The following is a 27,338-nucleotide window of genomic DNA, read 5'->3' as shown; positions in this document are numbered from 1 at the left end:
GGGAATTACTTGGACAATTAAGGCACCAATGAAAAATCAAAACCAGTTAAAAATTGTGCACTCTAATCCTTGATTTGAAAAACAGGACTATTTTTCTAATACTTTTCCACATAGTTAACAAAAGCACATTGAGACTATCTGAGTTCTTCTACATGTGTAAGTTGGAGAAGTGAACATGGCATTATGTTTTCATTGTTTATATCTCCAAGATGTTAATTCCACTGCAAAAAATAAATACTCTGACGAAAAAGCAATGCGTCAGCATTTCTGCGGTAGAAATCAATCACATTAAAATGAAATGACTGAGTGACTGTCTAGACATGCCTCAGTCCAGACATGATAAAGGTGTGTGGCTGCCACACCTTCCAACTAGTACCAACTAGATCTGCAAATGCGTTGTCTGATTTGTCAGTGTTGTATTAGTGATTATAGCTGTTGTAAATCCTGAGTCAGAGAGAGGCAGGGTTTAAAGGTGGAGTATCAGATACTTTTGCAAGTTTGATTCAACCTGAGTACAGGCAGCATATATAATAGGGGCACTGAGTGGTGAAATCCACATCTAGAGCTATTGACCCGTGTGACTTGGAAACTGAGGATGTCCACCTTTAAGGTTCGAATGAAGACACTCCATGTCCTGGCTGTCTTGTTATCGATTATTGGACTATGTTCAGCGGGGAACAGACCACTGGATAAACCAAAGAATATACCATCGACTTCACGAAATGTTTCTTTGAATAGCAACAGTAGGAGAATCAACTGCAGGCAGGTAATATTCTGTAATAAGATACTGTGAAACAACTCAATTAAACTCAGAACTAGTTTCCTTCTTGTTTATAATTTAAAGAAACATGCAGTTTTGTGTGCCCAATGCTCTTTCCAATTCAATAAAATACTTCTAGAATATGAAAAGTGCTGTAGAATTTTTTGATACGTGGGGTTTTTTTTAGCTGTTGAGATCTGGGCAAATATTAGTTTAGTTGCTGTTTACTGCATTTTTTCTATAAAGCTACAAATATGAAATTTGCTGATATTTTTCTAAGTATGATTTTGGTTCTCTTGATGGCAGGAATGAACAAGATCATACAAAATTTAATAGGAGTGAGATATTAAATGAAGTATTTTTAATTCTCAACTAAGGAAAATTGTAATTACATAACAACTTGTTGAGGTCAGGCAGGTACTGCCTGAAATGGAGCTGGAAGCAGATTCATTAGGAATTTTTAAGAGGAATTTGGATATAAAGCTGAAAGGGAAATAATTTGCAACACTGTGGAGAAAAGAAAGGGAGCAGAGGGACTAATTGAATACCTGTTTCACAGGCATGATGGGCTGAATAGCTGCCTAATGTGTTGTCTGGTTCTCTGATTTCGAAATACAACACAGAAAAGCAAACATCAATGTTTACTCTGCATACGAGTGCATAGTTTTAATCATGTTTACCCATACTGTTCCATATCCATTAAACTCCTTTTCCTTCATCCTCTTCTGAAATCTAATCTTAAATATTAGTTCAGTTTCTGACTCACCCATTAACCTTGAAAGTGAATTCCACAGCCATGTGATTCTTTGTCAAGAACGTCTTCCTGTCTCTGTTCTAAATCTTACATTTTAAAACAGTGGAAAGAAAAAACAGTTACTTACATGGAACCTCTCAGGATTCAGGATTTCCCAAAACTCTTCACTGCCAAATGTTTTCTGAGTTTCTCCAGCAATATCTGTTTTTGTTTATTTTAGATCTCCAGCATCTACAGTTCTTTATTTTCTACAGAGTAGTTACTGTTGTAATATAAGGAAAATGGGCTGCCATCTTTCAAGATCCCAGAAACCATCACGGAGTTAAATGATCCTATAATCTTGTTTTGGTGATGATTGTGACCAGGACACTGAAGAGAACTCCTGTGTTCTTCATCAGAATTGTAGCAATGGAATATTTTATATCCACCTGACAGGATAGACCACCATTTCATATTTTATCTGAAAAATAGCACCATGAGCAGAGAAGCATTAAGACCATAAAATGTAGTAGCAGAATTAGGCCATTCAACCCATTGAGTCTGCACCACCATTCAATCATGACTGATATGTTTCTCAATCCCACTCTCCCACCTTCTCCTTATAACCCCTGATTCCCTTGCTAATCAAGAACTGTTGTATCTCTACCTTAAATGCACTCAATGGCTTGGCCTCCACAGTCCTCTGTGGGAATGAATTCCAGAGTCACCACCCTCTGACTGAGGAAATTCCTCCCCATCTGAGTTCTAAAGAGTCATCCCTTCACCTTGAAGCTGTACGCCCAGGTCCTACTAGTGGAAATGTCTTCTCCATGTCCACTCTATCCAGCATGCTCTCAGTATACCACTGGAGTGTTTACCTAAATAATATGGTCTAGTCTCTGGAGTGGAGATTAAACCTATGACCTTCTGACTCAAAGATAAGAATGCTACTCACTGAGTCTGAGCTAACCTATGGCTTTGCATTCCATACCTCTCATTTACATGAAATATGTTGTTTCTACCTAGCCTGTCCTATCCTTCCATAATTTTAAATATATCTGTTTTATCAGCTAATAAGAAACCATTTAAAATTTTTTTTAGATTTGTATTTCCTTATAACAGACAATGTCTTAGTGACCCTACCTGGTATTCCCTTGAGTCTCAATGTTCTTCCTGAAAATGGAGCCCAATATTACTTAAGTTGATTTGTGTTGATGGCCTTGTATCTAGTCAATCTTATTTTCACTTTTCTCCTTTGAGTTTTTGGAATATACATTTGTTTCTTATGTAGTAATTAGAGAACAGAAACAGGCCATTTGGCCCAACTTGGTATTTTTATTCAGTTGTGGGATTTGGGCTTCATTGGCTAGGCCAGCAGTCATTGCCCACCCCTAACTACCTCAGAGAGGGTGGGGGTGAGCTGCCTTCTTGAACCACCATAGCCCTTATTGTGGAGGGATGCACACAGTACTATTAGGTAGGGAGTTCTAGAGTTTTTGATCCAAAGACAGTGAAGGAACAGTTACATGGTTTCAAGTTGGGATGCTGTGTGGCTTATAGGGGATCTTGTGGACTACCCTCACTTGAAACTATATTGCTGATCTATCAATATTGGTGTTTATTGTCCATGTGAGACTCCTCCAATGCTACCTCACCTCACCCTATTAGCATATCCTTCTATTCTTTTCTCCCTTGTGTGTCTATATAGCTTCCTTTTAAATACATACATGCGATTTGTTTCAACCAATCCATGTGCTGGTGTCTTCTATAATATTACCATTCCCCAGGTAAAGAAGTTTTGCCTGAATTTCCTATAGAGTATTTTAGTAAGTATTATTTATTTACCACCTCCAATTTTGCTCTTGCTTACAAACGCAAACTTCTCTATATCTCTCCTTTCCAAGTCCTCTATTTGATTAAACTTCAGCCTATTCTTTTGCAGAGAAATGAGCCACAGTCTGTCAATGTTTGCTGTCATTTTAGTCTCTCAGTTCTGGTAAACTTGTGAGTCATTTCCAGTGCCTACATATCCTTGCCATAATATGGAGACCAGAATCTTGCATAGTAATCTAAGCGTGGTCTAACCTAAGTTCCAAAAAAGTTTTTAAAATAACATCTTTTGCTTCAATTCCATCCTTCCAGAAGCATATCCCCTGTGCTTTATTTTAATCTCCTTATTAACTTGCATCACTACTTCTGGTGATTTGGGTCACTGAGTCTCTATATCCTCCTGCCCTCTACCACAAAGTAAATGTTGGCTTACACTTTTCTCAATGTTTATCTTAAATAGAAATGTGCCATTGGATACTACAGAGATTGGAATGGCTTCTTCTCGGGGCGCTGTGTACCCTGTCGCTGTCATGGACATTCAAAACAATGTGCAGACCGGTCTGGAAGATGTATTGTAAGTATCTGGATATGGTATTTTTATGTACTGTGCAAAATGCTACGAAGTGTTCACAACACACAAATATGACATTTAGCCCAACAACTCCACTTCTCCTCCACACATCATTTTTAATCTATCCCAATTGCCTTATCTTCTATCCCTTTCTCCCTCCTGTGTTTATCACCTTCCATAAATGTAATTATGCTATTTGTCACAACTATACCTTATGTTGATGAGTTCCACATTCATACTCTCTGGGTGAACAAATTTCTCTTGATTCCCTACTAAAATTTCTTAGTGAATTATCTCATATTGATGGTCGGTAGTCATGGCCTCACTAGCAAGTGGAAACATAAGAATACATGAATTGGAGCAGGAGTAAGTCATTTGGTCCTGAGACTACTCCAACATTCAATAAGAACATGGCTGATCTGATGACTTGACTATGGCTCACCATTCGAGGCATTGACTTCCAGTTCCAGACGTTGCTGCTGTATGTGGACCTTGGAGACTCACACAGCCGGAAAAAAGATTTATAGGGAATGCTGGTACTAGGTATGACTCTAACCAGCTGAGGCTTTCCCTTGTTCCCCATTGATTTCAGTTTTGTTAGTGCTCATTAGAATGCTGCCATGATCCCAAAAGCAGTCACTCTCAACCGACCTCTGGAATTCAACTCTTTTGTCCATGTTTGAATAAAAGTCAAAAGTTACATGATACCAGGTTATTGTCCAATATCTGAAATCACAAGCTTTCAGAGCGCTGCTCCTTCATCAAATAACATTTGTCTTGGCTTTATGGCAGTTTGATAGCACTGCAAACCAGCTAACTGAGCTAACCCAACACTGGATTATTAGTCCAATGACATTATCAACATATCTCCAACTTCCTCACCATTATAAATTGAACTCCATTTGCTGATTGATCAGTTTTGCAGACTTCTTGTGTCCTACGTCCAAGTTGCTTTCCTACTTATCTTTATTTTACTCATTTTGTGCGATGTGGGTATCACTGGCTGGCCAGCATTTATTGCCCTTCACTAGTTGCCCTTGAGAAGGTGGAGGTGAGCTGCCTTCTTGAACTGCTGCAATCTACCCGCTGTGGGTTGACTCACAATGCCCTTAGGGAGGGAATTCTAGGATTTTGACCCAGTGACACTAAAGGAACAGTGATATATTTCCAAGTCAGGATGGTGAGTGGCTTGGAGGGGAACTTGCAGGGGGTGGTGTTCCTTCCAGATGGAAGTGGTCATGGTTTTGGTAGGTATTGTCTGAGGAGCTTTGGAAAATTTCAGTGGTATACCTTGTAGATGGTACAAACTGCTGCTACTAAGTAAAGATTAGTATGGTGCTGGAAAAGCACAGTAGGTCAGGCAGCATCCGAGGAGCAGGATAATCGACGTTTCGGGCAAAAGCCCTTCATCAGCACTCTAATCTTGACTCTAATCTCCAGCATCTGCAGTATCCACTTCTGCCCATCTCCTGTGGTTCTACACATAAAAGGCCTCATTGATCATTAAGGGGCCCTATTCTCTCCTTAGTTACTCTTTTGCCCTTAATATACTTTAAGAATTCTCCTTGACCTTATCTGCCAAAGCTATGTCATGTCCCCTTTTTGCCTTCTTGATTTCCCTCTTAAGTGTAATCCTGAAGGGATTCACTTTATCCCAGCTGTCTCTGCCTGACATATGCTTCCTTCTATTTCTTGATCAGAGCCTCAATATCTCTAGTCATCCGCTGTTCCCTACTCCTGCTGTGTGGGTTTCCTCCTGCCAGCTTTGCCCTTCACACTAACAGGAACATGCTATCCCTGAACTCTCATTATCTCAAGGCCTTTGAAAGCCTCTCAATTGCCAGACTTCCCTTTACCACAAGCAGGCTCCCCCAATCAACTTTTGAAGGTTCCTGTCTAATACCATCAAATTTGGCCTTGCCCCAATTTAGAACTTTAACTTGTGAACCAGGTCTGTCTTTTTTGATAATTATGTTAAAACTAATAGAATTACAGTCACTGGTCCCAAAGTGCACCCCCACTAACACCTCAGCCACTTAGTCATAGAGATGTACAGCACGGAAACAGACCTTTGGTCCAATCCGTCCATGCCGACAGATATCCCAACCCAATCTAGTCCCATCTGCCAGCGCCCGGCCCATATCCCTCCAAACCCTTCATAGTCATATCCCTATCCAAATGCCTCTTAAATGTTGCAATTGTACCAGCCTCCACCACTTCCTCTGGTAGCTGATTCCATACTCGTACACCCTCTGTGTGAAAAAGTTGCCCCTTAGGTCTCTTTTATATCTTTCCCCTCTCACCCTAAACCTATGCCCTCTAGTTCTGGACTCCCCAACCCCAGGGAAAAGACTTTGCGTATTTATCCTATCCATGCCCCTCATAATTTTGTAAACCTCTGTAAGGTCACCCCTCAGCCTCCGACGCTCCAGAGAAAACATCCCCAGCCTGTTCAGCCTCTCCATGTAGCTCAGATCCTCCAACCCTGGCAACATCCTTGTAAATCTTTTCTGAACCCTTTCAAGTTTCGCATCATCTTTCCGATAGGAAGGAGACCAGAATTGCACGCAATATTCCTACAGTGGCCTAACCAATGTCCTGTACAGCCGCAACATGACCTCCCAACTCCTGTACTCAATACTCTGACCAATACAGGAAAGTATACCAAATGCCTTCTTCACTATCCTATCTACCTCCGATTCCACTTTCAAGGAGCTATGAACCTGCACTCCAAGGTCTCTTTGTTCAGCAACACTCCCTAGGACCTTACCATTAAATGTATAAGTCCTGCTAAGATTTGCTTTCCCAAAATGCAGCATCTCGCTTTTATCTGAATTAAACTCCAGCTGCCACTTTGGAACTTTTTGGAGTCACTTGACCTGTCTTATTTCCCAAGAGGACGTCGGGTTTTGCCCTTTCTCCAGTAGGTTAATCTACACATCGATTGAAAAAGTTTTCTTGAACACACTTAACAAATTCCTTCCCATCCAAGCCCTGAACAGTTTGGCACTCTCAGTCTATGTTTGGAAAGTTAAAATCCTCTACTATTACAACGTTATTATTCTTGCAGCTCTCTGTAATCTCCCTACCTATTTGCTCCTCAATTTCCTGCTGATGTCTGGGGGGGCCCACAGTACAATCCCAACAAAGTGATCACCCCTTTCTTATTTCTCCGTTCCACCAATAAAACTTCACAGGATGATCCTCAGGAATATCCTTTCTCAGTACTGCCATGATGTTTTCCCAAATCAAAAACGCCATTCTCAGTCCTCTCTTGCCTCTCCTTCTACCCTTCCTATAGCGTCTATATCCTGGAAGATTGAGCTGTCAGTCCTGTCCCTCCCTCAGCCATGTTTCTGTGATAACTATAACATCCCAGTCTCATGTAGGTAAAAACAAGGACTACAGATGCTGGAAACCAGATTCTAGATTAGAGTGGTGCTGGAAAAGCACAGCAGTTCAGGCAGCATCCAAGGAGCTGGAAAATCGACGTTTCGGGCAAAAGCCCTTCAACAGGAATAGAGGAGCTCTATTCCTGATGAAGGGCTTTTGCCGAAATGTCGATTTTCCTGCGCCTCGGATGCTGCCTGAACTGCTGTGCTTTTCCAGCACCACTCTAATCTAGATCCCAGTCTCATGTTCCCATCTGTGCCCTGAGTTCATCCACCTTAACTATCAGGCCTCTTGCATTGAAATAAATGCAGTTTGATTCATCAGTCATTCCTTGTTTTCTGCTATGCTCTTGCCAGCCTGGTCTATTTAACTTGCTCTCTTTAAATTCTGTACCAGCCTCAACTTTCTGTCGCCTTACCACTGCATGATGCTCCAACCTCCCACCCCGCCAGACTAGTTTCAACCTTCCCAAGGAACTCGAGCAAATGTTTCCACTAGGAAATTGAACCCCTCCAAATCAGGTGCAACCTGTCTCTCCTGTACAGGTCACATCTGCCCCAAAAGAGATCACAATGATCCAAAGATCTGAAATCCTGCAACCAGCACCAGCTCCTCAGCCATGCATTCATCTATCCTATCCTACTATTCCTCCTCTCACTCAAGCATGGCAGTGGGAGTAATCCAGAGATTGGGCTTGGACTGCAGGTGATCCCAGTAGTGAGCCTTAACAAACTGTTATGGTAATAATAGAAAGGAGAGTAAAGAGGAAAAAAAAATTGGGTGTGGCCATCAGGCAAGTGATAGTCAGGAGATCAGAATTCATGGAGCAGGAAGAAGAGTTTTTTTTTAGCTGAAATGCACCACCTATCATGTTAAGTCAGGACAAACACTGAGTCTTCTATCAAGAGTCTGACAGCTGTTTGATTTCGGACTACTATGGGAAGGATGGGACAAGTTGGACAAGTCAGCTGCCAGAACAGCCACAATGGGCCAATAGGTCTCCTTCTGTCATGAATTATTCTTTAAAACACAGCAAATTGAAATGTTTAATGAAATAAAATATTAATTTTAAGTGATTTTGATTTGTTTTATAGATTCTTTATAGCCTCTCCAATGCACTCTTAACTATTTTGCTGTAATCAGGCAGTACAACAGTGAAGTAAACTTGTTTGGAACAGTAACTCAGTGTAATTCACTGGTGGATTAAGATTTATTGTCCAAGGTAGGGTTAGATTAGCTGAAGTTACAGTAAGATATGCACAGAAAGTACAGAAACTATAAAAGTCTCTTGCAATGCCCTGAAGCCAATTAACTGTTTCTGTGCAACTTAATACATTCAGTTAAATGTTAGGAGATTTCCTTAGAATATTATTCACTGTATGAAAGACATGTTAAAGTTGGACCTCAGTACAAAAAAAGTAACTTCAAAAATATTTATTGTCGATTTTCAGCTTTTATGCCTTGCAGTGTGATATCTCAAGGCCAACTGACTGAATTGCGAATTTTAAATGACAACTATAAACATATCTTACCATATTACTTATTAATTAAGTTCGTTTAAAAGTTAAGTGTGACAACCTCAGGAACAAAGTAGAAGGTTGCCATGAATTGAGGTATCATTTTTTTAAAATGTAATTAGTGTATCAATAGGGCACAGTTTTGAAACCTTATTTTAATTTTTAATCCAGCTGTTTCTGCTGCACTCCAACATATCAATTACAGCATGTCTATTCTGCCTGAGGATAGGAATCAGGCCAAAGATGGGTGGGGACATGTGCTAGCTGAGATCTTACGAGGTGGAGTCTTGGTGATGTAGCCGAAGTACTTAGATCTTATTCCAGTTATTTGCTTTATTTGGCATTCTGTTTGTAGAATTGTAATTTTAAAAAATACATTTTCCAGTGTTGCTTTATATGCTGTTCTATTTCACAAATTGGAATCTCAAATGCTAACGTAAAACCTTACAGTGCAGAGGAAGGCCATTCAGCCCAAGGTACCAATGCTGGCTCTTTGAGTTATCAAATTAGTCCAACTCTCCCTGTCAGCTGAGGAGTAGGCTGTAGTGTATTTATATCCAATGCCTTTGGGTTTCAAGTATTTGGACAGAGTGGACAGTGAGAAACTCTTCCTGTGAGCACTGAGAACCAAATGACATCTGTTAAAATCACTGGCAAAGACCAGAGGAGGATAACTAATATTCTACAATGAGTTCAATGCACTTTTAGAAGGTGCAGTGGAGGCAGATTCAATCATGGCTTCCAAAAGAAAATTGAATAATTATCTAAAGAGAATAAATTGTAGGACTGCAGGGAAGAAATGGGGAAGTGGGACTAGCTGAGTTTTTAAAACTAATTCATTCACAAGATTTCTGGTTAGGCCAGTATTTATTGCCCAACCCTAATTGCCCTCTGAGAAGATTGACTGTGAACTGACTTCTTGAATTGCCACTGTCCATGAAGTGAACCAACATGAACACAATGGGCTGAACTGCCTACTTCTGTGCTGTAAGACCATAAGACCATAAGACATAGGAGTGGAAGTAAGGCCATTCGGCCCATCAAGTCCACTCCGCCATTCAATCATGGCTGATGCGCATTTCAGCTCCACTTACCAGCGTTCTCCCCGTAGCCCTTAATTCCTCGAGACAACGAGAATCTATTCTATGAATCTGTTTATAAAGTCAATAATTCCATATGCCTTTAATAGCCATACTGCCTTGTTCTGTCACCTTCAATGATTTGTGGATACACACCTCCAGGTCCCTCTGGTCCTGCACTCACTTAGAAATATGTCATGTGGATTATATTACCTAAACCTCATTTCTTTTCAGAAATGTGCCATTTCATCTGAGCATTTAAGTTGCCGGACATGTGTATGTTCATTTCACTAGTTTATATGCTTTGTAAAAGTCTTGTTATTTCCTCCTCACTTCAGAGTTTTCAATTTAAATAGTAAACTATGCAGTGAGCTGTTTGACCATACATATATGTCTAAATAAATAATTCATTGTGCTTTTCTGTACCAGGATTGTAAACATAACACAGAAGGAGATCACTGTGAACGATGTAAATCAGGTTTCTTTGGAAATGCTGCCCAAGGTACCTGCAGTCCCTGTCCTTGTCCATACACACAACCCTCCAACAAGTAAGGTTCACGAGCTTGAAATGCTGTGCTTAAATTAACGAGTCAATGTTCTGTTATTCAAATCTCAGTTTGGTTTATTGATAGCCTTCAATTGCTTTTGTCTACAGCTTTGCCACACGATGTGGCGAGATTAATGGTGCCTTTCAGTGTATGTGTAAACCGGGCTATACCGGATCAAGATGTGAGAGGTTAGTTCTTTTAAAAACTTTTTCATGGGATGTAGGCATCACTGGCTATTGATTCAGCATTGATTGCCTGCTCCTATTTACTATTAAGAAGGTGATGGCAAGCTGCTGACTTGATTTGTCATAGTTCTTGCTATGTTGGCACATCCACAGTGCACTTTGGGTGAGATTCTGGAACTTTGACACAACAAAAGTGAAGGAACGGTAATTATAGTTCCCAGTCAGAATGATGAAAACTTTCAGGTGGCATTGGTGTTCCTAAGCATCTAAATGGTGATAGGCACACGTGATAAATAAGGCATCATGGAATCAGATCTTTATGTGATTGTTAATTCACGACTTAAGGGCCTCAGTTGGTGGTGGGATAGAGACCTTGTCCATGGTTGTCTAACTCTGGGGAAGGCAGGAAGGTGGCAGAATTCGGGTGTACCACCAAAACACTAGAAATGTGATAGGGTTATACCCTAACCCTAACCCTAACCCTTCCCAACTCCACGCCCACTGCCAACTAGAGTAGAGGAATCCATCCAATTTATGCAGTCTCGTATGGTGCTTTGTTTTTCCAGCTAGGTGATGATCCTGACAGTTCACTCCCAAGTCAGGAACCTGGAAGTGGTCTTGTCAAGATGTCAGTTTAATTCACTCTAAGGTATTTAAAGAGTGTGGTCGAATCTTGTAATCGGGAGTTACCATGGGTGGAGCCCATTGCATTGGAATATTAGGCACTGTTGAGGCAAGTAGGATATGAGGGTACCTGAAAATGGAGGAACCTTTGAGGATGCTTTGAAATTCTGATCCCTTCCACAAAGTGGCCAACAGCTGTAACACTGACCTGCTGGTGTGGAGGATAAAATAAAGTCCAGAATGATGAATCTAGGCATTTTGGAAAAGTCATAAATCAAGAAAAGCAACACCTCTTTGGAACATCAAAATGAAGCCTGACTACCAAGGGATATTGGAAATTATAAAATAATAATGATAATGCCTGAAAAACATCCAACAGTTAAGTCTGTATCTGCAAACAGAAAGTCACAGCGAGTCAAGTTAAACAGGACTTTCCCAGAGGAAACCCGACAGGTTCACTGACCATAATGGTTATTCATCCAGCTTGATGTAACTCCAAATTGAAGTTAATATTTAGAGGGAGTGAAACCAATCTCATGGGCTTCCTGCATAGTGAGTCAGGCTAAATATAATCACAATATTTCAGGTCAATGACCTCCCATTGACATTCATTAAAAACCTAAAATGCTCACTCTGGTTATCTCTAAAATAAATGCAAAGCACTGTGGATGGTAGTGATCTAATAAAAACAAGCGCTGGAGAAAATCAACAGTCTAGCAGCATCTATGAACAGAGAAACAAAGGTAATGTTTGGAGTCCAATCTAGCTAAGAGGAGTTTTGTAAGAAAAATCCATATTGGACTTGAAATGTTCACCATTTCTCTCTTCACAGATACTGTCCGACCTGCTGAGTGCTTTCCCTTTCGGCATCTTCTGATTATACAAACATATATTCAAATTTATATTAATTAAATCTGCAGGTGTGCTCCAGGTTATTTTGGAAACCCTTTGGAGATAGGAAGTGAATGTAGACCTTGTCAGTGCGGACATTCAAGTTCGACAAGTTGTGACCCATTGACCGGCCAATGCAGCAACTGCCAAGGTAACAGTATGAGTCTACATGACAGAGAAAATCTCAACCTAAATTAAAGAACGCAGTGGTATGGTCACTGAGCTAGCAATTCAGAATCTCAGGCTAATGTTCTGTTGTTGTGGGTTCAAATCTCACCATGTCAAATGGTAAAATCAGAATTGATTCAAACTAAAATGTTATACCAATGGTGTTTATTCTAATTATTACAAACGTCCACCTGGATCACAGATGTCCTTCAGGGATGGAAGTCTACTATGTGGTTTGGTCCACGTATGACTCCAGACCCATCTGCTTGTAGCCTTAAATCCTTCCTGTCTATCCCTGATAGCCTTCCATCCTTGCTTAACTAGAATCTATGCACCTCTGCCTTTAAAATATTTTGCTTTTACTGTATTTTCAAGAAGAGAGTCCAAAAGGTTCTCTACCTGCTGAGAGAGAGAAAAACTTCACCTCATCTCTGTTTTAATGGCTGACCCCTGAGTTTAAACAGTGACCCCCTCGATCAAAATCACTCACAGGATGAAACATTTCTGGACATAGTCATAAACATGACCAGCACAGAAAAAAAACATTTAGCCAATCAAGACTGCACTGGTCAAAACTAACCACTTAATCATTGTAATCCAATTAATGTTTGGCACAAAGCCTTGTATGTCTTGGCATTGCAATATTGTTGAATGTTAGAGTTTCTGCCTCTAAACCTTTATAGGCAGTGAGATCCAGATCCCCACCACCCTCTGGGTGAAAAATATCTTTCCTCAGATCTCCTCCAAACTCCTACATCTAATCTTGGTCATTGATCTCTCTACCAAGGGAAAATGTTTTTTCCTGTCTACCCTGTCTATGATCCTCATAATTTAATACATCTCAATCATGCCTCCCTCAATCTCATCTGCTCCAAGGAAAACAAGCCCAATCTACCCAATCTTTCTTCATAACTGAAATCGCCAGTCCAGACAACATCCTGGTAAATCTCCTCTGCATCCTCTCCAGCGCTATTACATCCCTTCTATAATGTGAGTTCCAGAATTACACACATTACTCTAGCTATAGCCTAGCCAATACTTTATACAGTTCCAGCAAAACCTCCCTGCTCTTAAACTCTATGCCTATCACCTAATAAAAACAGGTCCGCCAAAAGTGGCCCGGTGGCTCAGTGGTTAGCACTGCTTCCTCATACCGCCAGGGACTCAAGTTCAATTCCACCTTTGGGTGACTGTCTTTGTGGAGTTTGCACATTCTCTTCATGTCTGTGTGGGTTTCCTCCTGCAGTCCAAAGATATGCAGGTTAGGTGGATTTGCCATAGAAATTGCAAGCTTACAGGGATAGGGGTGGGTCTGGGTGAACTGCTCTTCAGAAGATTAGTATGGACTTGATGGGTTGAATGGCCTGCTATCACACTGTAGGGATTCTATGATATGACACCTGAACCTCATCAATATTGTTAAGACCCCTCAGGGTTTTATATATTTCAATCAATGTTTACTCTTCTAAATTTCAATGAATACAAGCCTCGCCTGTCCGACACTTAGACATAAGACAACCATTCTGGTTTAGTATAGCATACTTTTTCTGAACTACCTCCATCATAGTTAGATTCTGCCTTAGAAAACATAGATATATGGAAGTTAAGCATGAGTAGGCATTCAATCCCTCGAGCCTGCTCCATCATTCAATCTGATTACGACTGATCATTGAGTCAAAAGCCTAATCCTGCTCTCCCCATTTCCCTTGATCCCTTTAGCCACAAGAGTTATACCTAACTCCTTGAAAACACAATGTTTTGGCCTCAACTATTTTCTGTGGTAGTGAATTGCACAGACTCACCATTCTGGGTGAAAAAATTCCCTTTATTCATTCACTGGAATGAGGATGTCACTAGCTAGGCAGGGTTTAATGCCCAGAGGGCAGTTAAGAGTCAACCACCTTGCTGTGGGTCTGGAGTCACAGATAAGCCAGACCAGGTAAGGATGATTGTCTCCTTCCCTAAAGAACATTAGTGAACCAGATAGGTTTTTCCGACAGTGGATTCATGGTCTTCATTAGATTTATAATTCAAGATATTTATCGAATTCAAATTCTACTATCTGCCATGATGGGACTCAAACCTGGGGCCCCAGAACATTATCTGGGTCTCTGGATTAACAGTCAAGCAATAATACCACTAGGCCATTGCCTCCCCTAATTACTTCTCATCTCAGTCCTGGTTCTGGACTCCCCCCACTATCAGAAACATCCTTCCTGCATCTCACCTGTCTAGTTCTGTTAGAATTTTGTAGGTTCCATGAGATTCCCCTCTCATTCTTCTATACTCCAATGAATACAATCCTAACCAAGTCAATATTAACCAAGTCAATTTCTTTTCATATGGAAGTCCTGCCATCCTCGGAATCAATTTGGTAAATCCTTACTGTACTCCCTTTGTAACAAGAACATCCATCTTTCCACAGATAAGGAGACCAAAACTGCACACAATATTCCAGGTCTAGCCTCACAATGCCTTGCAGCAAGATATCATAGAATCTCTACAGTGTGGAAACAGACCCTTTGGCTCAACATGTCCACACTGACCCCTCCAAAGAGTAGCCCACTCCCCCACCTATATTTAACGCTGACTAATGCACCTAACGCACACATCCCTGAACACTATGGGCAATTTAGTTTGGCCAATTCATGTAACCTGCACATCTTTGGACCGTGGGAGGAAACCGGAGTGCCAGGAGGAAACCCACACAGACACGGGGAGGGTGTGCAAACTCCACACAGACAGTCACCCGAGGGTGGAAGTGAACCCGGGTCCCTGGCGCTGTGAGACAGCAGTGCTGACCACTGAGCCACCTTGCCGCCCCATATCCTTATTCCTGTATTCGATCCTCTCGCTATGAAGGCCAACCTACAGTCTCCCTTCTTTACTGCCTGCTGCACCTCTGGGCTTATTGTTAGCAACTGGTGCATGAGGACAGGTCTTGTTGGACCTTCCCCTCTCTCAATTTACAGCCATTCAAATAATAATCTGACTTTCTATTGTTACTACCAAAATGGGTAACCTTGCATTTATCCACATTATGCTGCATTTGCCATGCATTTACCCACTCACTCAGCCTGTCCAAATCATGCTGCAACATCTCTCTATCCTCCTCACAGCTCACCCTTCTACCCAGTTTCAATATTAACTGCAAATTTTGACATATTACATTTAGTTCCCTCATCTAAATCATTAACATATAGGTGAATAGCTGAGGTTCTAATACTGTTCCTGTAATCCCCCACTAGTCATTGCCCGCCATTCAGAGCAAGACTCATTTTTTCCTAATTTTTCTTTCCTGTCTGCTAACTTTTCTATCCATCTTAATTCACTACCCCTAATCTCATGTGCTTTAATTTTACACATTAATGCCTTATGTGGGGACTTTGTCAAAAGCCTTCTGAAAATGCAAATGAATCACATCCACTGGCTCCCTTGATCAACTCTATTAGTTACATTTTCGAAGAATTCAGGTAGATTTGTCAAGCAAGATTCCCCTTTTGTAAATCCATGCTAACTGTGTCTGATTCCATGATTGTTTTCTAAGTGCTGTGCTATGAAATCCTTGATAATGGGCTCTAGCATCATTCCCACTACTCACATCAGACACACTGGTCTATAACTTCCTGAGTTCCCTCTTGTTCCCTTTTTAAACAGTTCGGTTAGATTAGTTACATTAGGAATTATTTCAGGTCTGAAGAATCTCATCAATTTGTCCAACAGTCCCTCTCACTAAACTCGGTGTCACCATTACTTCTGGTACACTATTTGTGTCCTCTTTTGTGAACACAGAAGTGAAGCATGAATTTCATTCATCAGCTATTTCTTTGTTTCCCCATTATAAATTCCCCCATTCCTGACGGTAAGAGATCTACACTAAGTTTCACCAATCTGTTTCCCTTACATACTTGTAGAAACTGTTACAGTCAGTTCTTGTGTTTCTGTCAAGCTTATGGCTATCCTTCATTTTCCCTTTCTTAATCAATCCCTTGATCCTACTTTGCTGACTTCTAAACTGCTTCCAATCCTCAGGTCTACTGAATTTTTCTTGCCAACTTGTATGGCTCTTTTTTGCATTTAATGCTATCTCTAACTTCCCTCGAAGATATGGTTTGGCCGCTATTCACTGTTCAGTGACCAATACTGTACCCAGTACTCCAGATAGAGTCTCACTAGTGCCTTATGTAACTGAAACCGAACCTCTCTACTTCTGTATTCAATTCCCTTCACCATAAAACATAAAATTCCATTAGCTTTTCCTGTGACTTGCTGTACCCGCAGACTAACTTTTTGCAATTCACGCATGAGGATACTCAGATCCCTCTGTACCTCAGAGCTCTATAAACTTTCACCATTTCCATAAGATGCTTTTTAACTTTCCTCCAAAAATGGAGTTTCACATTTTCCCAACTTATATTCCATTTGCCGCATCACGCCCACTCAACTAATCTATCTATAATTTTTTTTTGCAGATGTCTTGTGTCTTCCTCATAACTTCCTTTTCTACCTATCTTTATCATCAGCGAATTATGAAACCACACCTTCAGTCCCTTCATTTAAGTCATTCACATAAATTATAAACTGTTGAGATCCTGCACCAACCCTGGGGCACATCACACTTTACATCTTGGCAAAACCTGCAAAAGATGCCTACTGTCTACTTCCTCTCAGCCAGCCAATCTTCTATGGCTATGTGCCCTACAACATGAATTTTTAAAAATTTTCTGCAATAATCTTTGATGTATCATCTTATCAAATCCCTTCAATGAATCTGAGTATGGTGCATCCACCATTTCCTCTTTATCCTCAGCATCTTACCTCCTGAAAGAACTCCGGTAGATTGGTTAAATGTGATTTCCCTTTCACAAAATCATGTTGATTCTGCTTGATTATGTTGAACTTATCTAAATGCCTTGCTACAAACTCTTTAATAAAAAGAACAAAAGAACCAGTGGATGCTGGAAATCTGAAATGGAAACAGAAATTACTGGAAAATCTTAACAGGTCTGACAGCACCTGTGGAGAGAAATCAGAGTTAACACGTTAGATCCAGTGACCCTTCCTCAGATTGACAAAATATTAAATTCTTTAATTATAGCTTCAAGCATTTTCCCTATGTCAGAGAATGGAAGGAATTTTACGTCAGGATGAATTTTTTTTATTTGTAATGTTAATAGACCAAAAGTCAATGTATAATGAGTCTGACATGTGCAACTGAGGTGTTCGTCAATGTTCAGTGAAAGAATATATTGGAGGAGAAAGTGAGGTCTGCAGATGCTGGAGATCAAAGTTGAAACTTTATTGCTGGAACAGCACAGCAGGTCAGGCAGCATCCAGGGAACAGGAGATTCGACGTTTTGGGCACAGGCCCTTCTTCAGGAATGAGCAGAGAGTGTTCCGCAGGAGAAGATAAAAGGTAGGGAGGAGGGACTTGGAGGAGGGGCGTAAATGCCCCTCCTCCAAGTCCCTCCTCCCTACCTTTTATCTTCTCCTGCGGAACACTCTCTGCTCATTCCTGAAGAAGGGCCTGTGCCCGAAACGTCGAATCTCCTGTTCCCTGGATGCTGCCTGACCTGCTGTGCTGTTCCAGCAATAAAGTTTCAACGAAAGAATATATTGCTCTTGTTCCAATGATATCCTTCCCTATTTGCTGTTTGCTCTTTTACTGGGTTTGACCCTGATTTCTCAGTCTGTTTTCTGTCTAAACAACAAAGGGAAACAAGCCACAAAGGTATACAGAGGAATCCGCCATTCGATTATCTGAATATTGGATTATCCAGCAAGATCGCAAGGTCCTGATGCTCAGCTAAACTATGTTATCCCGCATTTGATTATCCGGAATTTGATTAACCGAGCGAAATACTGCCCACTCGTGTCCTTCAGATAATCAAAGTTCCTCTGTATTTGAAGTCACTGAATGTTTTCACTGCATCAGCAAGGATGCTGATCAAGTCAGTTTTTCATCTTAGTTTGCAATGTGACTTGCTGCTGTCAGTTCTTGCTTTGCATACCCAGATTAAAAATCATGTTACTTTTTAAAAAATGTTTGTTGTGCTGGATCTTGCTGGAAATTAACTGCTTGTTAATAACTCACTGTTATGAATATATAAATTAATTGTAAATTCAGTGGCTTAGCATAAAGTTACCATAGACCCAGAGGATCATAGACTGTTCTCTCATTAGAGAAGGAAGACTGATGGTGAGATTAACCTGAGTGTCACCACATCTCAGGTGAGGGGGAAAGAAAAGGTAGGACCTTCATGGGTAAGTTAAGGTTAACAATCTTCAGCATTTGCTGCAATTGCCTGTGATGATAAGATCAGAAGAAATAGGAACAGGAGTAGACAGTTCAGCTCCTCACACCTGCTCAGCCATTCAGTAGGATCATGGCTGATCCACTTTCTTGCACACCCAGCATCCTACTTTTAGGCTGTTCTTCATTTGACTATATGTACAATCGAAGTTTTGAAATTCCTTTGTTTTGGTGAATTAATTTATTTGCGCTTTTCTTTTACATAGACTGCACAAATGAAGAACCCAAGGATACTAGTTCTGATGAGAAGTGTGACAGTAAGTGAAAGATTTTGCAGATCTGTTCTGCAGCTATATTATCTCATGGAAAGGGAAAATGCTTCCTGAATTGTTACTGTGCTGCATTAATAAGAACAAAAATGAATATCTTTTACCTATGTCAAGTTATTAGGTAATACAGCACCTGAACGAGAGGTGGATACAATTAGAAATCTGCAGGACAGAGAATTGTGATTGTTCTTCCAAAGAACCAACATTGATAAGATGGGTTGAAAGGTCTCATTTCATGCTATTTCATTCAATCATTCTACAAACGTTACAGCACAGGGTGAGAAAAGGAATGAGAGTCTTTGGTTAAGAGGAGAAACAAGAGAAATGTGTGCTCATCTCAAAAACAAATAAGATTAAGAGTAAATCTGATTTAAGTGTTCAAACCTATAGAGGATTGTAGTTAAGTTAAGGGGTAGTGTATATGATCATCAAAAGAAGAAAAAGGTTACGAAATTAATTTTCTAAATGGAATGTTCAGAATTTGATTGAAGCAGAATTTTAATTTGCTAAAGGGTAATCGATAAGTAGGAGAAAAATGTAGCCCTTCCTCTAATGACCCTCCAGTGAGGCAATGGCCTGGTGGTTTTATTGGTGGACTATTAATCCACTCAGCCAATGTTCTGGGGACCTGGGTTTGAATCCCATCATGGCAGATGGTGGAATTTGAATTCAGTGAAGAATCTGGAATTAAGAGTCTAATGATAACCATGAAATCCGTTGTTGATTGTTAGAAAATCCATCTGGTTCACTAATGTCCTTTAGGAAGAACATTTCTCATCTTTACCTACATGTGATTCAAGACCCACTCTAACCTGCCCTCTGGGCAATTAGTGATGGTGAATAAATGCTGATCTAGCTAGAGATGCCCATATCCTATGAATAAGTAAAAAAAAAGCCCTCCATGAGCATTGACCCTCCGACTTTGTGACCCTCCCTTTGAATTGCACTGCAACTGTTAACCTAGTCTTCACATTTGAAAATAATTTCAACTTTAGATGGAAAGTAACTGGAGTGAGTTAATTTTATCTGAAAGCCAGCATTGACACAATGGACTAAATGGGCTTCCCTTGTCCTGCAGTGTGTCTGCCTGGTTTGTCAAGCTTCTGTTTTCACAGACCATATGCAACTTAATTTCTTTCCTGTCTATTTCCAAGGTCTGTTGTTGGGTAACACCTGTTAAAATAAACAAATTCATATCAGTATTAAAATAAGGTGCAGAAGGTGCCATTCTCATGTATTAATTCAACACCAGCCGGCTAATATTGTCAGAATGAATTTTCAAGTTAAGGGTGCTAAGGTAACCATTCCATAGAGGGTGAGGGAGATGAGAGTTTGGTAAGGGGAGGGGGAGTGGAGTGCTTTGCATTAAATGTACACTTCCTTGTACTCATCCTCTTTGGTATTTTATAAGTTCTCATTTTGTGTTCAGTTTCTCTGCAACCAGTACACAGAATCAATGATAATTCATTTGTTTATTCTCCAGCCTGTGACAGTTGCGTTGAAGCTCTGTTGCTCGACTTGAACAAAATGGATTCCGATCTGTATAAGATCAAACTCCAGCTTCAAAATGCAAACACAAGCACTGCTACACAGCATCGCATGAACAACTTAGACAAGTCCATAAAAAACACTGAGGTAAATCCAAGACAAGGCTTGCATACATTATCTTTTCCAAAGTCAAATTCTATCACTTCTATGTCGTCCCCAAAACCTTACAGACTGGCCCCAAGTAAAGTTTGAGTTTCCTTGCTCAGACCAGTTATTTTTTAAATGGTTGAAAAAAATAATATACCAGTGTAAGATTTAACATCTCAATTTAGTGAAATAAGATGCTGAAGGAAAGCATGAGCATTAGATCATACGAAATAGGAACAGGATTCTCTCCCTTGAGTATGCTGTGTCAGTAAATAGGATTATGGTTGATCTCACATTGGTGTAAGTATGTAGACCTGTCATGTGCATATGGGTGTGAAATGTATGTCTGCATGGGAGTACAAGGTATGAAAATAAATTGGATGTCAGTTACACTCAAATGTTCAGGTTTTAAGTTGGAAAATACAGTTAATTTATTATAGGTGTATCAGTTTATTTTAACATAATATTCCTTGCTAGCTTGGAAATGAATTATGCATTGTTTAAGCAGATTGATTAAAAGAAAAGTCATAGTAATAGGCCTGAACACAAAAGTGGTCATCAAAATGGCTTGTGCAAATGGGTCTAAATAAATCAGTTACTAACAACAGAGTGCAGAGTGCATCTACATGCATGTGATCAATATCATATACACTTGTGCAGATACATTGTTAAATGGGAGAATTCCCAGTTAAGGGGATGTACAGAATTCTGATTTAATTGGAGCTGATTTGACTGTAGATTTGCTGTCCATTAAAGTGTCTTTCTGGGAGGTAAAGTTTACTGTGTGTGAACTACATCCAGTGTGCCATGAGGCATTGTTGACCCAATGTTAGGAAATGAGGAAGGCAGTTTTGAAACAGTCAAAACAAGCAGTAATATTTCTCTCCAAACAAGCAGCCCGAGGTTGATTGGTTGCATGCCTGGGATTGTAGTTGCATTGTCCACACTGATTTTCCTATCCCTTGATTCAGACAGATCTACAGCACAGAAAAGGCCCTCTTATCATCTGCAAACTAGGGACAAACTCTACCCTGGGAGACTGTTGGAGTGTAGTTCCAAATAGCGCTAACTGTGTGATTATATGGGTCAGACCATTGTTGTTCCCAGCAGCTTCTGTGTTGTCACTTTGCAGTGACATATCCTGTGAACCTGTGTCTTAGTGTGTCAACAGTCTCTGCACCACCAAATAGAATAACATTGGTGATAAGGGCAGCCAAAAATAATACATTTAAATTACAAATTCAATGATATAAATTGTTTCCCATTTTAGAATCAGTTAAAGGTGTATCAGGCCACTGTGGAGCAGCACGTAAAAAGGACTGATGACTTGGAAAATGACAACATGAATCTCATTCAAGATGTCCTTGCGCTTGAGGAAAAGGTAAGTAATATTTGTGACAATTTCAAAAGTTAACAAATGTTAAAGCCTCTGAGATACTACGGAAGGATTTAACAGATTGATACCACTGGAGAGATTAGAGGATCTGTGATTATTCTCCTTAGAACAGAGAAACTTAAAGGGAGATTAAATAAGCATGCTCAAAATGATACAGAGTTTTGTTAAAATCAGTAAATGATTTCCAGTGGCAAGAGTGTTGATAATCAGGAGACATAGAATTCAGATAGTTGTCAAAAATCTCAGAGTGGAAGGTTGTTTGCACATGGGTACAGTTGGAAAGCTTGGTCTGAAAGTGAAGCAGAAAAATGGTAACTTTCATGAGGGAACTAGACAAAAGAACTTGGAAAAGAAAATTTGCAGGACAGTAAGAGTGAGAAACTGAAACATACCCAAGTATTCTTTTCATAGAGCTGACATAGGCAAAATGTGCCTGTGATGTGTCATAGAGTCATGGAGATGTACAGCACGGAACATGAGAAGTTATCGCTCAAACTATCCATGTAAACTTCAGATGTGCTGAAATCTGAAAATGTTTTATTTTAAGGTGGAAAAGGATTCTCGAACTACTCAACTGTTACTCTCTTCAATCAATGTGACCCATCAACGTGCACAAGACATGGTGACAAATATAGAAAACGTGTTGTTGCAGATCTTGGGTGAGCTCGCTTTTACACTAAATAAAGTAGCTGATATTGTAATACAGCCTTTAAACAAAAAGACCTCCATTTAGAGTCATAGAGATGTACAGCATGGAAACAGACCCTTCGGTCCAACCCGTCCATGCTGACCAGATATCCCAACCCAATCTAGTCCCACCTGCCAGCACCCGGCCCATATCCCTCCAAACCCTTCCTATTCATATACCCATCCAAATGCCTCTTAAATGTTGCAATTGTACCAGCCTCCACCACATCCTCTGGCAGCTCATTCCATACATGTACCACCCTCTGCATGAAAAAGCTGCCCCTTAGGTCTCTTTTATATCTTTCCCCTCTCACCCTAAACCTATGCCCTCTAGTTCTGGACTCCCCGACCCCAGGGAAAAGACTTTGTCTATTTATCCAATCTATGCCCCTCATAATTTTGTGAACCTCTATAAGGTTGCCCCTCAGCCTCCGACGCTCCAGGGAAAACAGCCCCAGCCTGTTCAGCTTCTCCCTGTAGCTCAAACCCTCCAACCCTGGTAACATCCTTGTAAATCTTTTTTGAACCTTTTCAAGTTTCACAACATCTTTCCGATAGGAAGGAGATCAGAATTGCACGCAATATTCCAACAGTGGCCTAACCAATGTCCTGTACAGCCGGAACATGACCTCCCAACTCCTGTACTCAATACTCTGACCAATACAGGAAAGCATACCAAATGCCGCCTTCACTATCCTATCTACCCGTGACTCCACTTTCAAGGAGCTATGAACCTGCACTCCAAGGTCTCGTTGTTCAGCAACACTCCCTTGGACCTTACCATTAAGTGTATAAGTCCTGCTAAGGTTTGCTTTCCCAAAATGTAGCACCTCGCATTTATCTGAATTAAACTCGGTCTGCCACTTCTCAGCCCATTGGTCCATCTGGTCCAGATCCTGTTGTAATCTGAGGTAACCCTCTTTGCTGTCCACTACACCTCCAATTTTGGTGTCATCTGTAAACTTACTAACTGTACCTCTTATGCTCTCATCCAAATCATTTATGTAAATGACTAAAAGTAGAGGGCCCAGCACCAATCCTTCTGGCACTCCACTGGTCACAGGCCTCCAGTCTGAAAAACAACCCTCCACCACTACCCTCTGTCTTCTACCTTTGAGCCAGTTCTGTATCCAAATGGCTAGTTCTCCCTGTATTCCATGAGATCTAACCTTGCTAATCAATCTCCCATGGGAAACCTTGTTGAACGCCTTCCTGAAGTCCATATAGATCACATCTACTGCTCTGCCCTCATCAATCTTCTTTGTTACTTCAAAAAACTCAATCAAGTTTGTGAGACATGATTTCCCACGCACAAAGCCATGTTGACTATCCCAAATCACTCTTTGCCTTTCCAAATACATGTGCATCCTGTCCCTCAGGATTCCCTCCAACAACTTGCCCACCACCGAGGTCAGGCTCACCAGTCTATAGTTCCCTGGCTTGTCTTTACCGCCCTTCTTAAACAGTGGCACCACGTTTGCCAACCTTCAGTCTTCCGGCACCTCACCTGTGATTATCGATGATACAAATATCTCAGTAAGAGGCCCAGCAATCACTTCTCTAGCTTCCCACAGAGTTCTCAGGTACACCTGATCAGCTCCTGGGGATTTATTCACCTTTAACTGTTTCAAGGCATCCAGCACTTCCTCCTCTGTAATATGGACATTTAAAAATGTCACCATCTATTTCCCTACATTCTATATTTTCCATATCCTTTTCCACAGTAAATACTGATGCAAAATATTCATTTAGTATCTCCCCCATTTTCTGTGGCTTCACACCAAGGCTGCCTTGCTGATCTTTGAGGGGCCCTATTCTCTCCCTAGTTACCCTTTTGTCCTTAATATATTTGTAAAATCCCTTTGGATTCTCCTTAATTGTATTTGCCAACGCTATCTCATGTCCCTGTTTTGCCCTCCTGATTTCCCTCTTAAGTATACTCCTTTCTAAAGCAGATATTACACACTTAGAATATCCCAAAGCACTTTACAGCTATGTATATTTTTCTCTATCCTTTCATGGGATGTGGGTGTTATTGACAATGACCAACATTTGTAGAGCTGTGATTTTAGAGAGCCAGCAATTCTCCAAGGTAGAACTTTATCCCAGATATGAGCAAAAGCTTCATCCTGAGGTAAGTGTTAAGTACTGCAGAGCAAATGAGCAAATCTCATTGATTCTTTGTGTGCTGGAGCAGGAAACCCCACCATTCAAAAACTCATGCCCATAGAGTGAGTTATGGCAGCAAGGAGGCTCTCCAGCCCACTGAATCTTTGGCATCTTTTCCTGGAGCAATCTAGTCCATCAATATCCCAGTATCCAAGTCATTTTTAGATATAAATTTATGTTAAAAATCTGCTCTATTATTGCTGAGTTTCACCTTAACAATCTTGCATTTATATAGCACCTTTTAAAATAGTATAGCAGTCAAAGGTGTTTGACAGGGGCATTAGATGACAAAAAATTGACACTGAGGCACACAAGGAGATTTGTGCTCAAAAGCTTCGACAAAGAGTTTGTTTTAAGGAGGTATGAGGCATTTAGAGGGAAAGTAGGGAGGAAAAAGAGCCCAAGGGTCTGAAGACACAGCGGTAAAGCAGTGAAAATCAAGGGTGGAGAAGAGAGCAGGTTTTACAGTTGCTGACAATATGCATCATATTATAATAATGAAACATCCTTGTAAGGAGAAACTAGGAAGGACTTTGTTTCTGCAATTGTGTTTCAGAAATGTTGAAGACCATGAACACCCTTGATTCCTCATCCGGCACTGCACCCAAGTTAGATGAGGTAGAACGGATGCTCAATGAAATGAGAAACCGTAACTTTGATGTGGAGAGAAGAGTGGCTGACAGGGAGAATCAAGAGTCAAAGATATGTAAGTATTGTCGCCTTAGGAAAAACACTTTTCATTGGCTTTCAACCGACATGTAGATCCAACTGTTTGATTCCAAAGTGCTGGAGGTGAATAAAGTAAATTGTGAAACTTGCTGCGACAGGAGATGGTTAAGATGAGTAGCATTGGTGCCTCTAAAGGGAAGCTAGCTGACAGGATTTTCAATCTATGTAGGTTTTGATTAAATTCTCACTTTAAATTTCAGAAAAATAATGAGTTGTCTTATCAGCAGTACTACTTTTCTTATTACTGTAAATAACACAATAATTTATTGTTGATGTGATGACAAGTGCAATTTAATTTCCGTTCAGATTCTTGGTTTAGAATGCAACTTATTTTATTCAAGGGCCATTAAGATAATGAGTCACTTATAAATGCAATAAAGAATTTGATTTAAATTTCTTTATCCTAAATGTGGTAAGAATGTGCAATTTGCTATTACAGTGAGTGGCTGAATTGCATAGCTACACTTAAGGTGAAGCTTCTAAGAAAAAAAAGAGCACAGGATATGTTGAGAGCAAATGAGGAAGCTCGTACGGACCATAAAGCCAGACTGTCTTCTTCTGTAATAACCTTTCCAGGGATGATCTCTTAATTGACACAGGCGCAAGTGTTTCTTTTCCAATTAAATCAGATAAGAATTTGGGAGCAAGAATGGGGATGGGTTTTTGGATTTGGATTTAGGTTGAATGTTGTCCTAAAGGAGGGAGTTTGTATCAAGCTGTGCCATTGTGTCACGGGGAAGCAGGTTGTCACGGCAAGCCAAATGACTGACAATAGAGGAAGGAGATGGACAGATCCTTTTCCAATGAGGCGGCAGAGAAAGTTATCTTCTGTTGGAGCAGTGTCACCTTTCTGTTCAGTGTCATCTCCCTCTGCCTCCAATTTCTGCTCTCCACCTCCTGTTCTCAATGAACTGTCAGCTCCCAGGGCATCATCACCCTGAAGGTCCATGCAAGAGGTCCATATTATGGACAGCACAGAAGAACCACAATGATTGAGGGTATAGGAGGGTGTTGGAGAGCACAATGTGAATGCATCAGACATTGGACCGGTGCCCCGGGAGCCTGCAATGTCCCTTCTTTTGTTACTCTGATGTGTTGTTCAGCATTTGTAAAGAGAGCATCTGTCATCTGGATGATTTACAATTTGCCACCCCCTATCACAGCCACTGATGTTCACAGTTGACGAGGACACAGATGTCGGTGACCTTCTGCCTAGAAAGTTGTAGATGACTTAGCAACAGTTCACAAATAACTACAGATTCCGTCACTCCTGCCGATCTTGTATTCAGAGTAACTTCTCCTTCTCCTTCATGTCCCTTGCCCCTCTCATCTGATCTCCTGAAGTTGGTAATCTACCATTCCTCTGCAGACTGCTGCTCTCCATCTCCAGTCACCTCAATTGCCGGGGGTAGAGCACCCATCTCCAACTGTAGCCTTTCCAGTACTCAAGTCAGCTCTGAATAGCCATGTTCCCTGTTCTGATGCCCATTTTATGCCAGGAAGATGGCAACTTCCTGAACTGGTAAACTTATTAATGCAGACACCACCCTTACTTAATATTGGCTGCAGAAATTTTAATTTTCTATGAAAAGCTTGAATATTTTTAACTCTCTTCTCCATGACCTGCCCCTGACCTGGCCTTTACTTGCATGCAGCACAGGCAACTGCTGAATGTTAGCCTCCTCCAAAAATGTTCAAAAGGTGTTATCAAGGGACTAGCTTTTAGTAAGTCCTAAACAATGTTATTTGGCCTTTTGCAGGTTTAAGCCAGTTCAGAGACTGCACTACTCCCTGTCATCAGAGAGGCTTTTGTAGTGAAGTGGTTGTGTCCTTATCTGTAA

The 27,338-nt window shown here is 40.7% G+C and overlaps 1 protein-coding gene across 2 annotated transcripts in view; it reads left to right on the top strand.

Annotated features, from left to right (window-relative positions):
- Positions 1 to 27,338, top strand: part of lama3 (laminin, alpha 3) — a 376,808-nt gene that overhangs the window by 264,438 nt on the left and 85,032 nt on the right. For both annotated transcript variants that reach the window (XM_043687604.2, XM_087986754.1), the window contains exons 42-50: positions 3,784 to 3,897; positions 10,313 to 10,431; positions 10,539 to 10,619; positions 12,161 to 12,282; positions 18,819 to 18,869; positions 20,365 to 20,516; positions 21,787 to 21,897; positions 22,460 to 22,571; positions 25,325 to 25,474. In XM_043687604.2, coding sequence (XP_043543539.2) covers positions 3,784 to 3,897; positions 10,313 to 10,431; positions 10,539 to 10,619; positions 12,161 to 12,282; positions 18,819 to 18,869; positions 20,365 to 20,516; positions 21,787 to 21,897; positions 22,460 to 22,571; positions 25,325 to 25,474 — 1,012 coding nt within the window. The remainder of the gene's footprint in view (positions 1 to 3,783; positions 3,898 to 10,312; positions 10,432 to 10,538; positions 10,620 to 12,160; positions 12,283 to 18,818; positions 18,870 to 20,364; positions 20,517 to 21,786; positions 21,898 to 22,459; positions 22,572 to 25,324; positions 25,475 to 27,338) is intronic.

The sequence above is a fragment of the Chiloscyllium plagiosum genome, unplaced genomic scaffold, assembly GCF_037043375.1.
Source record: "Chiloscyllium plagiosum isolate Xiang-an unplaced genomic scaffold, Cpla_swu_hap1 HiC_scaffold_4, whole genome shotgun sequence".
Lineage (NCBI taxonomy): Eukaryota > Metazoa > Chordata > Chondrichthyes > Orectolobiformes > Hemiscylliidae > Chiloscyllium > Chiloscyllium plagiosum.
Note: the sequence above shows the minus strand (reverse complement) of the source record. Positions and strands in the feature narration are given on the sequence as shown.